Source organism: Anguilla rostrata, chromosome 17, assembly GCF_018555375.3.
Source record: "Anguilla rostrata isolate EN2019 chromosome 17, ASM1855537v3, whole genome shotgun sequence".
Lineage (NCBI taxonomy): Eukaryota > Metazoa > Chordata > Actinopteri > Anguilliformes > Anguillidae > Anguilla > Anguilla rostrata.
In genome coordinates, this window is record NC_057949.1 from 1,288,211 (window position 1) to 1,310,857 (window position 22,647).

A 22,647-nucleotide genomic window follows, 5' to 3' on the forward strand; every position below is an offset into this window, starting at 1 on the left:
CCTGACTTCCAGGGAGTAAAAAGTATTTCCGTTTTAGCCAGGTTGAGCTTCAGGTGACAGTCTGCCACCCGGCAGAAGATGCCATTTAGGCCAGCTGAGCTTTGTAATGTGCCCAGTGTGTGGAAAGGAGAAAAGGGTAGGGAAAGCTGAGTATCATCAGCATAGAAGAGGTGTGAGGAACCATAGGAGGGCGGGGAGAGACCCAAGAGATTGGGTAAAGAGGAAAATAGGAGGAATCTAATGATGGAGCTTTGAGGGACATCCATAGGGGTTGGATGTCCCTCAAAGCAGGGGTTTTCAACCTTTCCTGATCCAAGGACCCCCATCCAGGCTCAAAGGCATCCAGGGGACTCCCATCATAAGTAAAAAAGGCTTATGTTTTTATAAAAAAGATATCCAAAATCAAAACTCCATATGAAAGCTTGGCAAATTGTTTCCCACATTTTCTTCCCTTCTCAAGAGTTTGCCAAGCCTTCATATGAAGATTTGATTTTGGATTGAAAAAAGGAGACGTTAGCACATGTAACACTGCAGCAGTGTTTGGTCCTGGGGCCCTTTTGTGGATGCTGGTTTTCGCTCCAACCACAATTTCAATCTCAGAAATGCAACAAGCTGTTAATGTTTCTTAAATGTTTCTTAATCTACATATTTAGAGGGTTTATTTGCCCTTTTAAGGAATTCTATGGCAAAAATAGCTATGCATACCACAAAGAATAAAAGTCCCATGTTCACATTTGCATTGTATTTAAGAGGGTCAGGTAAAAAATGTATCTTAAAATCCCTTTTTTATTGGGGGACACTGCATTCTCTAAAAAGTGAAAACAAATAACATTAACTTGTTGAATAAACTGAAGAATATTTTATTTGCCCAAAACGACATTGGGCTTCATTCACAAAACATTTCTTAAATTATTCTTACTTTTGTTCTTAAAAATGTTCCCACAAAAAAAAAAAAAAAAACAATATGGGATTCATGGCACGTGCTGACCTTCGTGTTTGTGCATATCCCAGGTGTATGGGATGATGAAAACTGCCTATTTAAAAGTTTTATGTGCAATCCCGTTCATGTGATTAGCATTAAATAACGGCCGTGAACAAATAAGACAAGAAAGAAAAAGAATAAGATACTATCTTACACACGGTTTACAATCGTGATCGTACACATTTCGCGAATGAGGCCCAATAATGTCCTTTGTTCTGTATCTTGTTTAATTTTTTAGAAGATTCCCCTGTATTATATACGTCAAAATCTTTATAATAATATTGATTATTCAATCTATTAAATAATATAGTAATTGACTTCAATTCGGTGTGACTACAATATTCCCATCATTGTGACATCACTTGTTTCTAATATGCTTTATCGTACGCATTTAGTATTCTTAAGAAACACTTCAGGTTTTTTGCGCGAGAAATTCTGTTTCTTTTATATTGTTGTTTTGGTGTGTTGGTGCGTAAAATTGGTTGCAAATTTACTGCTAGGGAAGTCGTTCAAACTCGGGCACTCGTATGATGATGACGCAGCGTCTGCATCTCTCACTCATATCAGCCTCCTTTACAGACGCGATCCACCATCCACGCAGTCCGCTCTGCCTCGCTCTCTATCTGCACTTTATCCATCCACTCTGAACGAAAAGCATTTCGTTCGTTACTCACTAACTAAAACAAGCTGTGGATATGAAACGTGGCTATCGTTACAGTCTGTCGGGGGAAACATGGACAGGATACTTAAACTTTTACCGATGCACTTTATATGTATTTATCTTAAGTTTGGAACTACTGACAACCGTATCAGGTAAGAAAAAACTGTTGGGACTTTGAATAACGTGCTCCTTTCTCAAGAGTTGACACACAGAAAAGCCGTCACGACGGTTGGAGTTTAAGTGTGTTAAAGTTACTAATGCTTTTCTTGAGCGTTGATTTTTTTTAGTAGATTTTGGATCTGCATGAACACATGAGCTGGAATGCCACGAAAGTCCAAAAACTGAGTGGAACCAGATGTGGAGTAGTAAACTTGTGTGTGTGTGCGTGTGTCCTGTGTGTTTGGGCGAAAAGGCGGTTGTACAAAGCCCTTCCCGTGTTTAGAAGCATTGTAACGTTTTCCCCTTTTGAAGTGCAATGATCTTCTCCCGGTCCAGGGTTAGCGCGTCTAATAGCCTCTCACCGTAGAAGTTGCATACGTGTTGCATTGAGCGCCATTTGGCATTCTGTAAAAGGACGTGACATCAGTGCAGAGCTGAGGTCCTGTCGGGTGCGCATCAGTTTTGTATTTCTTGTATCCCCTGATTTGTTTTATTTCTACCCTGCTGTTTCATACAGTACTTATTCGGTAATGTGAACAACTTTAGGTATTTACATGTTTTGCTTGATGAGTGTTGATATAGCAACTGAGCAGTAGCCCGCTATAATAAATAATACACAGGAATTATTTAATGTGGAAGTGCATATTCCTGTGTCCTGGGTTTTAATCAGTTTGGGATGATGTGGTGAATTTGGCAAATTAACACCTTACTCTCGTTTTGGGGTGTGCAGAGCATTAGTACTGACAAGGAACGGAATCTTAGTTTGCTGTGAGCGTTGCTATGGGTTCCTTTGAGATGAATTTAAGGAGGGTAATCTGGTGAATTGTTGCCTGGACTGAAGAGACCTGCCGTTCGGAGTGAGTGATGAAATACTGAGATCTTTGGGGACCTCTGACCGAAGTGACAACGGGGTCAAACCCAAGATTGGGTTACACAGTTCACCACTTCTCTGCACCAAGACCAGCAACACACATATGTATCATATCTGCTATCTAGTTTAAGGGTTCTTCGTGGGGCAAAATGGTTTGATCTGGGAGGTTTCATATTTTTCACACACTGTCCCAAAAAATTAATAAATTTTACAACTATAAACTGGGTTGCCAGAGCTTTACTGTAAGTAATCTGATGAAAAACATATTTTAAACGTACAAAAAATAGCAAGTTATTCACACATACAAAGTACTGTCTATTAGTCATTCATTCAAATCTAGGCCTGTCATTAAAAGTATTCATATCAAAATTGCACCAAGTTACATGAAACAGTAATGGCTATCTTTGCTCACACAAATTAAACAAGCTGTATTCCAAAGCAATGCTACCCAATGTTTCCTAAATTGTTTCAAGTAACTTGGCCCTGTGTGTATACAAGCATACAGTAAATTAATGGATTGTGGATAGGCCTCATTATGTCAAAATTTTATCTGTATGTATGTATTCACCCTGCCCCCCAACCCCCAGCCTCCCCCAGCCTCTTTCTGTAGTCTGAATGATTGTATGTTTCTTGGTATAAATGTCTGTTTATGAATGTCAATGTTACATGCTGCTAGGGAAATGTCGCCTTGTGGATAATTAAGTATTGCATATAATGTATGTGTGTGTGTATGTATGTACAGTATGTATTTTACAATCAGTATTTATTTTAAGTTGTAAATATACAAAGACTTCAAACTTTTTGTAAAATGAACTTGACAACAAAGTATAAACACATCCTTTCTGGAGGAATGTCTTTTCTTTATGTGTTGACCAGCAGTTTCATACATTCATTTAAATGCCTTGCATGAAGCAATTTATGTAATTAGACACTTTGACATGACACACAGTTTGACTGACGAAATTGTCTTCAGATGGTAAGATTAAAAACACAGGGCCAAGTTAGTTGAAACAATTTAGGAAACATTGGGTTGCATTGCTTTGGAATACAGCTTGTTTAATTTGTGTGAGCTATGATAGCCAATATTGTTTCATGTAACTTGGTGCAATTTTGATATCAATACCTTTAATGGCAGGCCTAGATTTGAATGAATGACAGTGCTTTATATGTGTGAGTAACTTGGCATTTTTGTACATTGACAACATGTTTTTCATCAGATACCAATTACTTTTGCACTGTGTTTGTTATGAGTTAGTGATATTAGTAATTCATATGAATGTAGGCTGAGAGACATGCATACACATACATGCATGCAAACACACATTCTAGCTGAAAGAAGCACATAGGCATGGATTCAGTCATTTTTCCTTTACCATGAAGGGCAAGTAAAGGAAAGTGTATTTCATATTTTTAAATGGAACAGGCTATTGTACACAACGGACCTACAAAGTGTTTGTATGTCGGTAGGGGATATATAGGGCTAGTTAACGTTGAAATTTAGAAACGTGGCATTGCAGTGTATAGCCATGCCTAGTTCAAAAATATTGAACAGTAGAAACGGCAGAGCAGTGCACTTGACAGTCTCTTTTTAAGAAAATCATTATACATGCCATGAAGAAGTCATTATCTTTCTCCCGTTTCTCTACGACTGGTAACGTTATCTTCCGGCCCAAAGTGCAACGCTGATTTTAGAGTTTAATTTCACAGCCGTCTGTACTAAGGCTATACACTCGGTCTGTCGTATTGTTAGCAAAGTAGCAAACGTTAAACTTGGTCAGATGTGGAACTATGTAAAGTGCAGGTGTATATTATTTGTAGTTGTATAAATACAGAAATATAAATGAGTTTCCCGCAACAATTATGCAGATGCAAAAGCAATAGTTTAAATGTTTTATTTTGGGTTACCCAGCAAGGCAGTGTAATGAGTGAGAGGTTTTTAGTCTGAGTCTGAGGGGGAATTTGAACCCGGCCTGTCACACATCCAAAAGTGTTGTCGGTAGACGCGCTACCCGGTGAGCTACTAGCGAAGGAGATACAGGAACTTCAAAGTTTTGCTGTTTTAAAAGAGTGGACTTTTATATATGTCATTGTGGTTGTGCATCCAATATTTTTATTGACTGATGTACCTAAATGTCCAATGGGGAGACATTATTTGTGGGCCTGGAGCATTTGTGATGATGTAATCAGGCAGGAAAAAGAAGAAAACAACACAAAATCCCCTAAGTTTGGGGGCTTATTGTGTGGACGTGTGAAGTTGTTTGTAAATTTTGTCTGTTTAAATTGGGTCAGAAGGTACAGAAATTAATGTTTTTAAGGGCTGAGAGTCTGGTGATTGAGGTTATTTCTGTAGGGAACCCTGAAAAGTGCCGTATATATATAAAATGCTGTATAGTTATGGGGCATGCTGCCCCACCAAGGTGTAACTTGGAGGGATGACATACCTGCCATCCCAATGGTAACAATATGTTAAACATACGGTAGCTGGCTGTGTATCTAACTAATGTTAAATGCATTATGGTGTTTCACTGTAATTAATACAATAATTTACTTTCAGCTGTTTGCGATTGCGTATCTTCACTATTTTATCGACTTTTACTGTAAAATTTATGGACGTTTTTTTAAAGTGCACCTACCAACAAAGCTTCTGAGCCAAAGAACCCTTTTTTTCTGAGAGTGTAACCAAACTGGATTTGTGACCGTTGTGGTAGAGCTGTCCCAGAGCCTGACACAGCTGTGAAGGCCCCTCTGAGAGAACTGAATCCCAGAGCCTGGCACAGCTGTGAAGGCCCCTCTGAGAGAACTGAATCCCAGAGCCTGGCACAGCTGTGAAGGCCCCTCTGAGAGAACTGAATCCCAGAGCCTGGCACAGCTGTGAAGGCCCCACTAAGAGAACTGAATCCCAGAGCCTGACACAGCTGTGAAGGCCCCTCTGAGAGAACTGAATCCCAGAGCCTGACACAGCTGTGAAGGCCCCACTAAGAGAACTGAATCCCAGAGCCTGGCACAGCTGTGAAGGCCCCTCTGAGAGAACTGAATCCCAGAGCCTGACACAGCTGTGAAGGCCCCTCTGAGAGAACTGAATCCCAGAGCCTGACACAGCTGTGAAGGCCCCTCTGAGAGAACTGAATCCCAGAGCCTGACACAGCTGTGAAGGCCCCACTAAGAGAACTGAATCCCAGAGCCTGACACAGCTGTGAAGGCCCCTCTGAGAGATGGTAGAGGGCCCAGAAGAGAGATAAAACATGGTCACAATTCCTGTGAAAATGTATAATATGGAATTCTGTTAGATATATATTCAAAACAATAAACACCAGTAATATACTGCATGAGACCCTTGTTTCAATTTAATTCACAGATAAAAAATTCAGACTAACATGATTTATGCCCACATGCCGTCATTATGGTGGATTTTTTTTATATGAATCACATCTTTATCTTAAAATGAATTACATTTTCATTCTTAAATGTAATCTTGCAGAGGTAAATGACAACCATTAGCATATATATTGTTATTATTGTTTGGAATTGTGACAAAGATAATATATATTAAGTATTTTTTCACCACTTTTAGTTCTGTATTGCTTTAAAATCACAATAATGTCATCACAGTTTCATAGGTGAGGAGTAATAAGTAAACGGAACACAAGGGTTAAAATATTATTTCAGATTTAATTTATGTTTTAAACTGGTCCAAACAGGTTTTGAGCGCAATGAAGGATATTTGAGATATATACAGAAGATTGTGCAGTGACTGGTGCAGGGGCATTTGTGGGTTTGTGGTCTATAGTCAGAAAATAATGCCACTCCAAAAACAGCTTGTACAATTTCCAGAGGCTGTACGTATAAACAAATTAACATTACATTGTTTATTTACAATGGGAAACATTTATATCTGTTTTTATACCATGGCCATACTTTTTTAGATTGAATGTGCCATGGAGAATAACAATTATGGAGAATAATCTGGTTATATATATATATACATGAAAACTCCTCAGATATAATGTTGATGTAGAACCTGATTTAGAGTTATTGAAGTATTGTACATAACATTGCATTACATTACATTACATTTATTTGGCAGACGCTTTTATCCAAAGCGACGTACAATAAGTGCTTACCGAAAGTCATTGGACAACTACAAAACACAGGTCCGATAAGGTATAATACTCATGATGTAACAGTTGAACACATTTAGTCCATTTCACACAGTAAGCATAGGCTAAGTCAGAAAGTGATGTTATGTCAAACTATGAGGCATGACAACAGGCTACAACATCATGAAGATCAGTGCAAAATAAGTGCTGGATGGAGGTACATGTAACATGAAAGTGCTACAGGAACAAATTATGGTAAATGGTAAATGGACTGCATTTATATAGCGCTTTTATCCAAAGCGCTTTACAATTGATGCCTCGCATTCACCAGAGCAGTTAGGGGTTAGGTGTCTTGCTCAGGGACACTACAAATTAAAAGGATTCAAGTGATAGGAGTGATTCTAGATTGGGAGTGTCCTGCAGAGTAGTGATAATCCAGATACAGTCTGAAGAGATGGGTCTTCAGGTTATGGCAGGAGGAGGGACTGTGCTTCAGGTTATGGCAGGAGGAGGGACTGTGCTTCAGGTTATGGCAGGAGGAGGGACTGTGCTTCAGGTTATGGCAGGAGGAGGGACTGTGCTTCAGGTTATGGCAGGAGGCTGGACTGTGCTTCAGGTTATGGCAGGAGGCGGGGAGGGACTGTGCTTCAGGTTATGGCAGGAGGAGGGACAGTGTTTCAGGTTATGGCAGGAGGAGGGACTGTGCTTCAGGTTATGGCAGGAGGAGGGACAGTGTTTCAGGTTATGGCAGGAGGCGGGGAGGGACTGTGCTTCAGGTGATGGCAGGAGGCTGGACTGTGCTTCAGGTTATGGCAGGAGGTGGGACTGTGCTTCAGGTTATGGCAGGAGGTGGGGAGGGACTGTGCTTCAGGTTATGGCAGGAGGCTGGACTGTGCTTCAGGTTATGGCAGGAGGCTGGACTGTGCTTCAGGTTATGGCAGGAGGTGGGGAGGGACTGTGCTTCAGGTTATGGCACGAGGTGAGGTGGGACTGTGCTTCAGGTTATGGCAGGAGGCTGGACTGTGCTTCAGGTTATGGCAGGAGGTGGGGAGGGACTGTGCTTCAGGTTATGCCTTAAAGTAGGGAGGGACTGTGCTGTCCTGACGGAGGTGGGCAGCTCACTGGGAGCCAGTAGGGAGAGGAGTGGAGACTGGGAGGAGTGCTGACCCCTCCGCACAGGTGCCCTGTGGCAGCACAGCGTATGGTACAGGTTGGGGAAACAAGCGCAGTGCTGACGGAAGTTCCTGGGCTCTTGGCTGGTTGCCATTACATCGGACACAGGCCTTTAGTTTAACCCAACTGGCCTTTCTGAAACATCTGTGAAAATCAAGTGTCCCCGTCGCTGTGCGTGGGTCCTGAGATCCTGAGACCTGCCCCATGCCTGAAGCCTACCCCCCCCACTCCCCACCCCCAACCGCCTACCCCCCCACTCCCCACCCCCAACCACCTCCCCCCCCCACTCCCCACCCCCAACCGCCTCCCCCCCCCACTCCCCACCCCCAACCGCCATTCCTGCCCTCCGCTTCTCTCTAGTCACCTCCCCACTTTCTCTCCCTCTCTCCTTTCGTCACCTCCCCTCTTTCTCTCCCTCTCTCCTCTCTAGTCACCTCCCCTCTTTCTCTCCCTCTCTCCTCTCGTCACCTCCCCTCTTTCTCTCCCTCTCTCCTCTCTAGTCACCTCCCCTCTTTCTCTCCCTCTCTCCTCTCTAGTCACCTCCCCTCTTTCCCTCCCTCTCTCCTCTGTAGTCTCACGTCTCATGTCTCTCCAGCAGCACCGTGTCAAAAGAGCAGGTTCTGGAAAGTTCCGGTGTATTCTGGCTTTGGGTGCCCGGTGCTTTTGGCTGCAAAATTAAGCCGCTTTCTCTCTCTCTGGCAGGGGAAGCGGGTCCGAGCTGTTTGAGGGTTTCTCGTGTTTTTCCCCAAGGCCAGCTGGGACTTGGGCTGTCTGAAACTTGCTGAAACTCTTGGGCCAAATTAAGCACATTTTCAACCCACCCACTAATCAGAAATTCGGTGTAGAAATTTATAGCAAGTTCAGTTTGGGGTCAAACCAACAGCTTGCTTACAACTTAAAAACACCGGTTGCTATGCAATTTTATTTTGGTGGGTCAAAGATTTTGGTTTTGTTCCCAGTCAGTCAAGACCAACATTTCAGTCTGTGGCTGAGTTTCTGAAGTACTCAAGATTAGTCATATTTACTGTCATCTAAATATTTACATTGAAAGGGCCTATCAGACTGCCAATTCAAACATCTATAGGCCATACAGCGTTTAGCAAATTGCCATGGATCTCTTGCAGCGGGGCCATTCACCAACTATTTCTGCTTTTTCCTCACAACTGATCCTCACCTTGATTGCCTCACCTTGACTTGCTGGTGGACTAGTGCTGTGTAGGGTGCAGACTGACTGCTGTGCCAATGGTGGGCCTCTGCAGGCCTTCTAGCTGGGTGGTAAAAAGACACTATGGAAAGGTCTATGGGATTCTGCTATAATAGACAATCGTGATTATTTGTTATTTGAACGACGTTTGAATAATCATTCTACCATAGACATTCCTGCTATTACCCTCTATGGTGTTCAGTAATTCACTCCTGACTCCAGTCCTGTTCTCTTTGCCGAGTGCAGGTCTACAGTAGAATGTCAGTGAGTTCTTGTTCTTTTCCATTCAGAACAGTTCCTTTCAGAGTTGAAGCCATGTCTTTTAAATAGATTCAGATCAGCATGAAGGTGTCATTAAACTGCATTAAATTCTGAGTTAATATGAAATCATTCAATTTAACGGGATTCAAATCAGGTAGTACTTAGTATGGAGCAGTTTTGTTATACTGCATTTGATTCAGAGTTATGAAGCCATGCTATTAAAAAGCATTTGATTCAGAGTTATGAAGCCATGCTATTAAAAAGCATTTGATTCAGAGTTATGAAGCCATGCAATTAAAAAGCATTTGATTCAGAGTTATGAAGCCATGCTAATAAAAAGCATTTGATTCAGAGTTTTGAAGCCATGCTATTAAAAAGCATTTGATTCACAGTTATGAAGCCATGCTATTAAAAAGCATTTGATTCACAGTTATGAAGCCATGCAATTAAAAAGCATTTGATTCAGAGTTTTGAAGCCATGCTATTAAAAAGCATTTGATTCACAGTTATGAAGCCATGCTATTAAAAAGCATTTGATTCACAGTTATGAAGCCATGCTATTAAAAAGTGTTTGTTTCACAGTTATGAAGCCATGTTATTAAAAAGCATTTGATTCAGAGTTATGAAGCCATGCTATTAAAAAGCATTTGATTCACAGTTATGAAGCCATGCAATTAAAAAGCATTTGATTCAGAGTTATGAAGCCATGCTAATAAAAAGCATTTGGTTCAGAGTTTTGAAGCCATGCTTTTAAAAAGCATTTGATTCACAGTTATGAAGCCATGCTATTAAAAAGTGTTTGTTTCACAGTTATGAAGCCATGTTATTAAAAAGCATTTGATTCAGAGTGATGAAGCCATGCTATTAAAAAGCATTTGACTCAGACTTAGTATGAAGTCGAGCCATTAGGCTGTGTTCAGTTTGTTCTGCAAATGATTGCTGTGTCATGGTGGACTTGCAGTGCTGGCAGTTTTTTTCCGTTTTTTTCTTTTTTAGAAAGCAGGGTTTTAAGAGTGGCTCTGATATCTGGCAGAGCTCAGGCTTGGTGTGTGTCCTCAGCTGACTCGTGGAGCTGGAGCCTCAGCCAGGGGTGTGAGGGCAGGAGCGTCTCAGAGGGGACGAGCAGATGAGAAATCGTTAAACGCAACCATGTGCTCGGCCAAACTTCCAACTCTGCTCGCTCAGTCTCGGGAGGCTTAAAGTCCCCCAACAGCGAAGTATCTACTCTGTGCGTTCAGTTTTTTCTTTAAAATACTGAAATACGAGGCGTGGGTGTATAGTGGCTGCTTTCACATGAGTCTCCTGTATAAATATTCATCAAAACACGTTTGCATGCAGGCATCATGAACAGCATTGGAGAACCAATACACAGCTACTTACATGTAGATGAGGCTCCTCCCACCTTGAGGGGCTCACCGAGTGCACTCAGAGAGAAGCAGCCACGCATGGGATAACCGAGCCCATTCAGAGAGACCCAGTCCACTCAGAGAGAAGCAGCCACGCATGGGATAACCCAGCCCACTCAAAGAGACCCAGTCCACTCAGAGAGAAGCAGCCACGCATGGGATAACCGAGCCCATTCAGAGAGACCCAGTCCACGCAGAGAAAAGCAGCCACGCATGGGATAACCAGCCCATCAAGAGACTCAGTCCACCAGAGAAGCAGCCACGCATGGGATAACCCAGCCCACTCAGAGATACCCAGCCACGCATGGGATAACCCAGCCCACTCAGAGAGACCCAGTCCACTCAGAGAGAAGCACCCACGCATGGGATAACCCAGCCCATTCAGAGAGACCCAGCCCACTCAGAGAGAAGCAGCCACGCATGGGATAACCCAGCCCACTCAGAGAGACCCAGTCCACTCAGAGAAAAGAAGCCACGCATGGGATAACCCAGCCCACTCAGAGATACCCAGCCACGCATGGGATAACCCAGCCCACTCAGAGATACCCAGCCACGCATGGGATAATCCAGCCCACTCAGAGAGAAGCAGCCACGCATGGATAACATAGCCCACTCAGAGAGACCCAGTCCACTCAGAGAGAAACAGCCACGCATGGATAACATAGCCCACTGAGAGAAGCAGCCATGCATGGGATAACCCAGCCCACTCAGAGAGAAGCATCCACGCATGGATAACCCAGCCCACTCAGGGAGAAGCAGCCACGCATGGGATAACCCAGCCCACTCAGAGAGAAGCAGCCACGCATGGGATAACCCAGCCCACTCAGAGAGAAGCAGCCACACATGGAAGCTGTCTCATTTGCATCTCTGGACTTTTTGTTTCAGCCACTCTCTGAAATTTGTTTGGTAGTTAAGTAGTACTTTAGAAATGTTGGTACACGTGTTTATCCTTTGGGTATCTAAAACTACTGCAGGTGTTTGTGGTATAGCAGTTACTTGAGGCGTGCAGTTAGCCATGGTGATTGGTCAGACTTCTTGGCTATGCACCCAGCTAATGCACTAACCTTTAGTGCAGTCATACCTGTATATACACTCACAACCATCCAGCCATTTTAAAGTGACACCCAGCTAATGCGCTAACCTTTAGTGCAGCCATACCTGTATATACTCTCACAACCATTCAGCCATTTTACAATGACCTGATCTGTGTAAGAGAAACTTTCCAATGCCAAACTAATGTGTTTTAAGTCTGGAATCTTGCTGACATGGAATTAACATTTGTAAAGAATGTGTAAGCCTACATGTCCTTAGACTAGCTGCAGATTGAATCACCATTATTGCATTCATACTGTGGGATCCAGACAGAAGTGATTATAGCTGCCTTGGTCAGTTAGAGTCAAAGCTGAGATAGGAGGAAAAATGGTCACTCAGTGTAACCTGGAGGATGGACAGGAAGACTCTGCAGTTATAATATTGTAACATCCACTCCTGCTCTGAAATTTCCTCCAGCGTGCTCTGCTCGCGTATCAGAGGAGAAGGATGCAATGGAAATGATTATGAACAATGCTTTTCCCAGAATTCTGCGCTCTTCTTAAATGGCTGTCCTAAGTATGTCTGCCCTCTTCTGTGTAGTAAGGAGTTTGCAGAGGATGGACTGCTGCCAAGAAAACAAACGTTTGAGTCTCTTTTCATTGCTTCACACATGAGTATTTTTGACAGTAAACATGCCTCTGGAGCCTGTCCCCGGGTCTTTATATAGCTTGCTCTCTCTCAACCACAGGGTACAACAGTGAAGTTTGCTCCTTTGTAGGTGGTAATTACATCTGATTATGCACTGCACGGCCCAGTCAGTGTAGAGCTCTGTAGGCTTACTTGGCCCGCGGACGTGTAACTACATTTCAGTAATGAGAAAACCTGCTAGCAGCAGAAACCGATGTCACAGACAGACAATCGGGATTACAGAGGGAAAGGAGAGGAGAGAGAGACAGGGAGCCTCTGTGAAGCATGAGGGGGAGGGAGCCTCTGTGAAGCAGAAAGGGGAGGAGCCTCTGTGAAGCATGAGGGGGAGGAGCCTCTGTGAAGCATGAGGGGGAGGAGCCTCTGTGAAGCAGAAAGGGGAGGAGCCCCTGTGAAGCAGAAAGGGGAGGGAGCCTCTGTGAAGCAGAAAGGGGAGGGAGCCTCTGTGAAGCATGAGGGGGAGGAGCCTCTGTGAAGCAGAAAGGGGAGGAGCCTCTGTGAAGCATGAGGGGGAGGGGGTGGATCAGTCATTCTGTTCTTCACCTCTAAAGTGGAGATTTTTTCATCAAGAGTTATCAAAAAAAAAAAGTATTTTTTAGCACCTTGCAATGCATTTTTTTCAGCGGTGTTTTTCCATTGATAAATGGTGTGTGTATGCCACAGACACTGACAGATCTGTCATTTAAATCACTGTCATGTGTGTTATGAGAGTTTTAACACATGACACTAGTAATCAGAAACTGAGCCACGCAGGAGAGCAACGAGCACAGCGTGAGGCACTTTGTAACGCTGTGTTACAGCATGGTCTGCTTATACAAAATCCTCAATAACTTTTCTTGTGATGGTATGTATTCCATCTGTACCATGCCATCCTGTTCTGTCCTATATAGGCCATCATAGTCAGTGGGGAGCACTTGCTCTTATCCATGTCTTTGGAGACATTCATCTCATACTAACAACAGGTGTCATGTGCGGATTGTTAGACAAAATATAGGCAATTTTCTACACTACAAGTATCAAAAATGAAAAATATAAATTTAACAAATGTTGGATTCACCTACCTTGGAATTCCGGGCAAAATTCTTTTTTAGATGCTGTTACATGCCCCAGAGCTGTTACATGCCCTGGAGCTGTTACAACTTCCCCAAAACTGTTACAACTTGCCCCAGAGCTGTTACATGCCCTGGAGCTGTTACAACTTGCCGCAGAGCTGTTACATGCCCTGGAGCTGTTACAACTTCCCCAGAGCTGTTACATGCCCTGGAGCTGTTACATGGCCCGGAGCTGTTAAAACTTCCCCAGAGCTGTTACATGCCCTGGAGCTGTTACATGGCCCGGAGCTGTTACAAGCTGCCCCGACTACAGAGCAAGTTGTAACATTGCACTTCTGCTACTTTCTGCTGAACTGTAATGGAAAGAAATGTCTGAACTGTATTGAGGGTCTGTAGTCATAGCAAAGACTTGTATCTTGTTTGCGGGTGACAAATATGTACTCTAATATGCGTGCATATATTTTAAATGAGCGAAAACCAACTGTTCGGGTGTGCCCCGGTCTCCACTGCTTGCTGCTACAAAAAGACATCTTCTAGAAAGAAAGGGAACTGTAACAATTACCAGACCATGATTTTGCAATATGGACTGCCTAAGATGGACATTAGATTGATAATTTCATGAACAAGGTGAAGGTTCAGGAAACACCGGTGTTCTCTATGCCGTTGGATGATTTAAAATATATGTCGGGACCAGAAATTAATATAAGAATTATGTGACAGCTGCTGGGTAAACCCATGCGTAGCCCATGCATGGGTGCTGGGTAAAGATTATTTGCAAAGAGGTCGTTATAACAAAGGAGAAGATGCCGGATAGTTTCCTATTAAGGCTGCTGATATGTAGGAGAATCAAGCTGCTCATGTCTAACCTGACTCGGGTGTAACTCCCAGTGACTTGCTGAAATAAAGACTTCTCTTATTTCCTCACTGCATCTGAAGAGATAAATTATTTTCCATGACCAGAGGCCACAGGGACGCGTTTGTGTCTGTCGGCACTTTTCGGTCAGGGGCCGAAAGTTCCAGGCTTTTCTGCAGCTGAATTGCCAGTAATCTCCCACCTTACCACTTCCTGTTTCCTCAAAGGGGCCAGAAGGAATGTGAAGGACCTTTTTTCTGCTCTCAGACCCCACGCCTGATGGGAATATCTTGTGTATCTGAGGTTTTTTTTGTTTGTTTTATGTCACTTCAGATTGCAGCTATGCTCTCTCTCTCTCATTCTGATTTAAAATGATATAAGAATTATGACTGTCTGTCCTTTTTCTCACTCTGATACTCTATCTCCACTCTTACCCAACCCCTCCCTCTCTTTAAACATTCCTCTAAGGGAGGGGAATATTCAGGAGCCACAGAAGGGTGAGATAATACAAGCAAAGACCCAAGGATGAGGATGGGAGACAGGGAAAACAGAGGAAAAAGCAAAATGGTTAAAAGGGAAAAAAGAGGAAGAAAAGGCAGGAATGGGAGAGAGGGAAAACAGAGAAAGAAAATCAGGAATGCAGTCGACAGAGCCATGCTGGTTGAGGGAAGGGTGTTAAGTTCCTCCAGCAGCCCTCTGTCTGTGGCTGGGGGCCAGCGTGTCTGTGGGGCTGCCGAGTAGAACATCTCCCAGCCCTGCTCACTATAGAGCCAAGCTGCACCCAGCCCTGCTCACTATAGAGCCAAGCCGTACCCAGCCCTGCTCACCATAGAGCCACGCTGTACCCAGCCCTGCTCACTATAGAGCCAAGCTGCACCCAGCCCTGCTCACTATAGAGCCAGCCGTTACCCAGCCCTGCTCACCATAGAGCCAAGCCGTACCCAGCCCTGCTCACCATAGAGCCAAGCCGTACCCAGCCCTGCTCACCATAGAGCCAAGCCGTACCCAGCCCTGCTCACCATAGAGCCAAGCCGTACCCAGCCCTGCTCACCATAGAGCCAAGCCGTACCCAGCCCTGCTCACCATAGAGCCAAGCTGTACCCAGCCCTGCTCACCATAGAGCCAAGCTGTACCCAGCCCTGCTCACCATAGAGCCAAGCTGTACCCAGCCCTGCTCACTATAGAGCCAAGCTGTACCCAGCCCTGCTCACTATAGAGCCAGCCAAGCTGTACCCAGCCCTGCTCACTATAGAGCCAAGCTGTACCCAGCCCTGCTCACCATAGAGCCAAGATGTACCCAGCCCTGCTCACTATAGAGCCAAGCTGTACCCAGCCCTGCTCACTATAGAGCCAAGCTGTACCCAGCCCTGCTCACCATAGAGCCAAGATGTACCCAGCCCTGCTCACTATAGAGCCAAGCTGTACCCAGCCCTGCTCACTATAGAGCCAAGCTGCACCCAGCCCTGCTCACTATAGAGCCAAGCTGCACCCAGCCCTGCTCACTATAGAGCCAAGCTGTACCCAGCCCTGCTCACTATAGAGCCAAGCTGCACCCAGCCCTGCTCACTATAGAGCCAAGCTGCACCCAGCCCTGCTCATCATAGAGCCAGCCAGGCTTCCTTTCCTCTTAATATTTAGCTCTGAATAATGTACCGCGAGTGGATTACACTGGTAGCCTATGTGGCGTATGGCAGTAATAGGCGTACGTGTGTAACGCAGTTGGGGTGGATCCAAAGCAAGAATATGTTTACAGCATCCCAGTTATAGACATGTGTAGAGATCAACCCAAGAGAGAGGCCAGGGAGCAGTTTGGCAGCCTCTGAAGCAGATCGCCATAATATAAAAAAGGGAGAAAAACAGGGCGGAAGGGAGATGGAGGAACTGTGAGCACAGACCACTAGGGCACAGCACGAGCCAGGATGAATGGGATTTGCCTGCAGAACACAGTGAAGTGTGCTCAGAGCACTCTGTCACTCTTTCACAATTAACCTGATCATATCTGACAGGGTATGGTTTGTAAACCCTATAGAGGAAAAGGTTCTACACCAGGTTAACAGCCTTGGCTATCAGGCAGCATCGCAGTCGTGAGCTAGCGTTAGCCCTGAAGCTGGTTGACCAACGCCATTAGCTGGATTGTCTTTACCTAGCTATAATCTTCAGTGCTAGTTTTCTATTTTTTCAAATAATAATTTGGTGCCCAACACAAGGCTGTGTATGTACAATTTCCACCTCTAACTTGGAATGGCTGATTGTCTCCCAACCCCGTTCATGGAGCAACCCCACTGCAGGGTATTAGACCTCAGTGCAAGCCACAGTCTATGGTGCAAATCCCTGGCTTTTGTGGTACCTATCTAACGTTTGATCACAACACTAGCTACCAAGTGTTTGTGTGTGCACAAATGCAGCAGAAGAGCAGATGCTTCAGTTAGCTAACTCGTCTGAAGTTTGCAAGTTGCAACCCATCATCAGTTTGTGTGCGGGGGCGTTTTATTATATGGCCAAGTATCACTTGTGCTGCACACTCTTCTATACTTCTATACTAAACTTCTATAGAAAGCTATACATTTATACAGATTTAGCAATAATTTGACTTCAACATTATGACATAACAGCATAGAGATTCTGTTTTCTGAAGGTGAACTGTGGAGTATGTGTAAGTGGTTTTGGAGCAGCATGAAGGTGTCAACCCTTCACTTCTATTCTAACCCGTGGCTCACTAGCAGGAGCTACGCTCGGTATGATGTCAGGGCTGGACTGTATCAATCAGCAATATCATGGGTGAGTCAGAAATCAGGCTAGATATGAAACATGCCTAACTATCCCTTTAAAAGCTAGGTGATGCTGCTGTCGTACTTGTTTCATCAGAAATTATTCCTTGCAATCCACCATTGGTTGTTCAGATGATGAACATGCAGCCGTAATGTATTATGGGTCTCTTGACTGTTGATTAAGCTCGATTATATACTCAAAATCTTTTGCGAATGTACTATACCACTGGGTACTTTTTACATACTAAAAATAAACATATTATGCAATAGAATCATACTGCATACTGATTTTACTTGCCAGTCAATATTCTAAGTACAGATACAGTAGTATGCAGTTTTGAACACAGCCTGTGTCTCTTATAGGTTAATAACTGTGTCTTTTATAGGCTAGAAACTGTCTTTATAGGTTAATAGATTTGTCTCTCATAGGCTAATAACGGTGTCTTTTATAGGTTAATAGCTGTGTCTCTTCTAGGTTAATGAATGTCACTTATAGGCTAATAACTGTGTCTCTTATAGGATTATAATGGTGTCGTTAATAAGATAATAGCTAAACCAGGGCTGATGTATGCAGCCAGTTAGCTCATTTAACCAGGGTGATTGATGTAAAAAAAACTGTATACACATTGGCCCTCCAGGACCACTGTCTTAGTATTTCAGCATGGCTTAGGTCTGTATTACTTGGTTTCTGGTGTTTCTGCTTGACCAAGTGTCTTCATTTTTTTCTTACACTTCTACAACCCTCATCAAACCACTTTTCACTTTTAGGACGTGGATGTGATTTGATTTTTGTACTTTTTGAGACCTTTTTTTACGGGCTGATTTATCATACATTTCACATATTTTGGTTACAGAAATGTTTAGGCCAGGTTTGTTTGGTTTAAATGTTTCTGAGAGGTAGTTGTTATCTATTTAAATTAATGCTTTTTTAAATCGCTGCCATAACTTTAACATGACTATCAAGAGGCCTGATTTTACTGTCTCAATTAAATATTTGCAGGGCTCAGTTTTTTTTTGTTTTTTTGTTTTTTTTGTTCTTAGTGTCAGTATTAAAATACAATTACAATACAGAAAAATGTGAACCCTGAATATTTCATGAACTAAGGATGTCATTCTCATTAAGTTTTTGCTGGTCATAGAATATATAACGATTTTCTGGTCACAGAATGTATATCTATGTCATATTGTGGAACGTATGTACAAAAATAATTGTGCTAACTTACATTATTACATATTACATTAATAAATAGTAATAATTACATCATTATAATCCCTCTCCCTCTTTCGCCCCCCTCCCCCTCTCTCTCATCTTCTTTCTCTCTCTCCCCTGTCTCTCTCTCCCTGACTCCCCCTCTCTCTCTCCCCCTTCTCCTCCCCCCCTCCTACTTTCTCCCCCTCCCTCTCCCCCTCTCCCCCCTCTCTCTCTCTCTCCGCTTTCCCCCTCTTTCCCCCCTCTCTCTTCCGTCCTCCCCTCTCTCTCTCCCTCTCCCCCCGCAGAGCCCGCAGACCCAGGTGTGTTTGCGTTCTATAGTGAGGAGGCGCAGGGCTGCCTGGGGGTGGAAGGCTCTATCCTGCGGTTGCCGGGGAAATGTGATCAGAGCGCCCAGCAGTGGACGTTTGGGTCCCACGGGCGGCTGTTCAACCTGGGCTCCTCCCTCTGCCTTGGGCTGGTGCCTGAGGAGGAGAGCGGGAAGCCCGGCCTGAGGATGTTCGGCTGTGACCAGGAGCCCGCCCGCTCGCGCTGGCACTGCAAGCTGGTGCTGGAGAGCCTGAGCGCCCACGTGCCCCACGGCTTCTTCCCCACCAACCGCACCGGCTGGAGGCTCTACGGTGACCAGCAGGACCTGTGCACCATGGCCTATCACGGTAAGCCACAGCCAAGCGCCAGCAACTCGCCTCTATGAGTGAAGCCTTTCTCCCCAGTGGCTAAAGAGTGAACTGCACCGCCTGGTTGCAAAAAGAACTTGAAACCCTGCCCACCCAATGTAAATGTTTTTATGCCTCCGCGACGGCACAACCGTGGCCAGAGGCATTATGTTTTCAGGTTGTCCGTCCGTCTGTCCCGATTCTCGTGAACGCGATATCTCAGGAACGCCTTGAGGGAATTTCTTCAAATTTGGCACAAAAGTCTACTTGGACTCAAGGATGAACTGATTAGATCAAAGGTCAAAGGTCAAGGTCACTGTGACCTCACAAAACATGTTTTTGGCCATAACTCAAGAATTCATACGCTAATTATGACAAAGTTCACACAAGTGTCTAATAGGATAAAATGATGAGGTGATGACATTTTATATCCAAGTGGTCAATCTAGCCAGGAACCAGGGAAGGAGTGAATTATCGCATGCATGAAGCCTTTCCTCCTGGCTAGACCCCATTGTTTAGAGATTGTACTTAAGCTGTGCCCTTTCAAATGTAAGCTCTCCCCCAAGACTTAGGTGCCGAGAGCCATTGGAAAGCAACTCTGGGTGACTAGAAATTATAATATGTGAAGAGTCATTGATCTAGCCAGGAAAAGGAACCAGGGAAGGAGTGAATTATCACATGCATGAAGCCTTGATGAAGTGATGACATTTTATATCCAAACTGGCTACTGGTTGGTGGAGGCATACAACTGCGAGGCGGTATTTCTAGTTACACAAGAAATTATGGTTTAACTAGTTAATCCCATCTCCTGTAATGTCTCCCATGGGTCTGATTTTTTAAAATAATTCTGCCAAAATTCCCAAATTTGGAAATTTAATTTCAGTGCATGCAATGTGGCTTGTCCTACTACCATATGACCATATAAGGATTTCACCATCCTCGCAGCCAGGCAGAGTGCTTCAGCAGCAGGTGTGATGCTGTGTCATTTTATTCTTATTAGCTAGATGACATATGATCTCACCAATTTAATTCCAAGGTTCAAAAATGTTGTGTGCTGCGTTCAACTCATAGACTGTATAAAAAATAGGGTTCAATTGTACTCACCGCTATTCTGAGGATTCTTCTCTCCCGTTCTTTCTGTCAGTACATTTAAGACATTTTCAGATAAACAAGATTCAAAACGCAATTTTTGACAATTTCGGGATTTCAGTTGATTCTCATAAAGTCTCGCCTTTAATAATTTGTATATGTTGTTGGTGAAATCAGATTTGTAAGAAGTTTTGAAGCTTCTTTAAGAAGACAAGCTAGGGGGATTTTAAAGCTTACCGTCTTGCTATCGATCTATCTGTATCTAGCTAACTTGCTGTCTAGCTATCTAAAGATCTGTTATCTATCTGTCCATATAACTAGCTAGCTAGTAAGCTAGCTAGCTGGTGATCTATTTGATCTATTTTTCTATATAAATATCTCAACGCTAAACGTATCTTGCACAATTAACTTTTTTGAAATATTATGACAGTACGGTTCTGTGGTTGCACAGACACACTTGTTGTCCAGAAGTGGGCATGTTTAATTACCATGTAAGGTGGTCTGGGTGGATTTTCCTGTAGTCCTGGACTCCTCTCTTTTGCTCCACTGTGCTTGCGTTGGTTGCAATGGGCAATGGCTGCGCCCTAGTTTGGGCTTCATGTGCCAGTGAGCACTAACCATAGAAAATCAGTGGGTGACGTCATGATCACTTTGTCCATATTTTTATACGGTCTATGGCCACAACACACCTGATTGGACATTTTTTTCTACCAGTGAACCAATCACAATAGGTCAGGCACATACAAGCCTGTAGTAGTTTTTTCCCCATGTGTAAATCTTTGAAACTCGGACGTCAAACTAAAGCTCGTCCGGAGCAGTTCATTTATGATAGCTGTGATTTCGGCCATTTTGGGTGGTTCTGTGGGATTGACAGCTAGGCTAGCAATGGGTTCCTGCTGCTGGGTAGCTAAGCAATCACAGTCTCGGTTTGAATCCGGACCATGCCAGTGCCAACCGTGGCCGGTAGACCCTTCGGGTAACACGCAGGTGCCTGTTCTGCCACCCAGGGGATGGGAGAGTTCTGTTGGTTTGGGTCCACATTTCATTTCTTTTCAGCCACCCCCACTGGTCGATCAGAGGCCAAAAAGCTGTATGTGAAAGGTCTTCCTCAGACTCCACTTTATGCAAGCTTGGCTGTAGTCTGCGGTGTGAAAGGAAGAAGCTGGTGATACCACATGTTTCGTCGGAGAACCATGGATGCCCGCCCTCCCGAATCGGCAGTGGCGTTTGCACATGAATGCGGCTGCTGTTTGAGATAATTGGACATTCCAAATTAGGGTAGGAATTGGATTTGTTCAGCCCTACGTTAGAAACAGAAGTAGTGGGCTCCCACACCATCAAGCGCACCGAGCAGAAGACCTGCAGCCCTCGAGGCAGTGCTGGGCCAGACTCCCGCCATATTTCCAAAGACTCACTCCGGTGAATATTTTGTGGGTGTTTTTTGGCTGTGATTTATGAAAATTGCAAAACACAAAGATGTATAGCTTGCAGTCAGTTTTTTAAGCAAACATTCTTTTGATATAACGACAGGGTGTAGCTGAAACAAATAGTCACATGATATGATGTGACAGTTTCTGTGCCTGTATGCAGATGTGTTTCTATGAATATTAATGCGGGAGACTCGTGTGAAAGCAGACACTATACACCCACGCCTTGTATTTCAGTTTTTAAAAGGAAAAATATACTCTGCTGGAGGGGGACTTTAAGCCTGCTGGTTCACCAAGAATCCAAACCTTCTGCGAACTGTGGATTCAGAAAATCAAGATCTATTTCCATTTTACACAGTATAAATTCTTCTGGTTTGATGCTCTGATTGCCTGCCTGAGGAGCTGGACTGTCCATTGAGTCCCAGGTAATTAGCTCTATATACTTCAAGCCAAACAGTACATGATTAGACTATGGCACCTGAATGTGTTCATGTAAAAACCATTTTTAGCAGCAGGTGAATATTGTGTTAATCAAAGTTGGTGTCTAGTGAGACAAATAGAGTGGATATTTTCTAGGGCATAGTTTTAAGTTACTATTTAAACATGCTAGTTCATCTTTTCATTATTTACTTTTGGGTGCTGGCTAAAGACAAAGACATCCACTTGCATTCATCCATCCATTGATGATACATACCTGGTTGTGGGAGGTGCTGGAACCTTTCCCAGCATGCATTGGGGGAGGAACACACCCTGGGACCGGTCAGCAGTACATTGTAGGGCACACACACCGTTCACTCAGACCTAGAATTTAGACTCTTGAATTGACTTAACCTGCATGTCTTTGGACTGCGTGAGGAAAGCAGAGTACCCAGGGGAAACCCACGCAGACATGGGGAGAACATGAAGACTCCTCCTGCATTCATTAACAAAGAGAATGTGTTTTTTATCATTGCATACCTCTGCATTCATACTGCGCATGACACATTCACTCAGTCTTAGAGGACAGCATCAGCTTTGCTATTGGCTGCCTTGTATGTCAGT

The 22,647-nt window shown here is 43.9% G+C and overlaps 1 protein-coding gene across 1 annotated transcript in view; it reads left to right on the forward strand.

Annotated features, from left to right (window-relative positions):
• Positions 1 to 396: 396 nt before the first annotated feature.
• LOC135243220 (C-type mannose receptor 2-like) overlaps positions 397 to 22,647 on the forward strand; it is a 79,416-nt gene continuing 57,165 nt past the window's right edge. The window contains exons 1-2 of the mRNA XM_064314874.1: positions 397 to 1,795; positions 18,722 to 19,090. Coding sequence (XP_064170944.1) covers positions 1,678 to 1,795; positions 18,722 to 19,090 — 487 coding nt within the window. The 5' untranslated portion in view covers positions 397 to 1,677. The remainder of the gene's footprint in view (positions 1,796 to 18,721; positions 19,091 to 22,647) is intronic.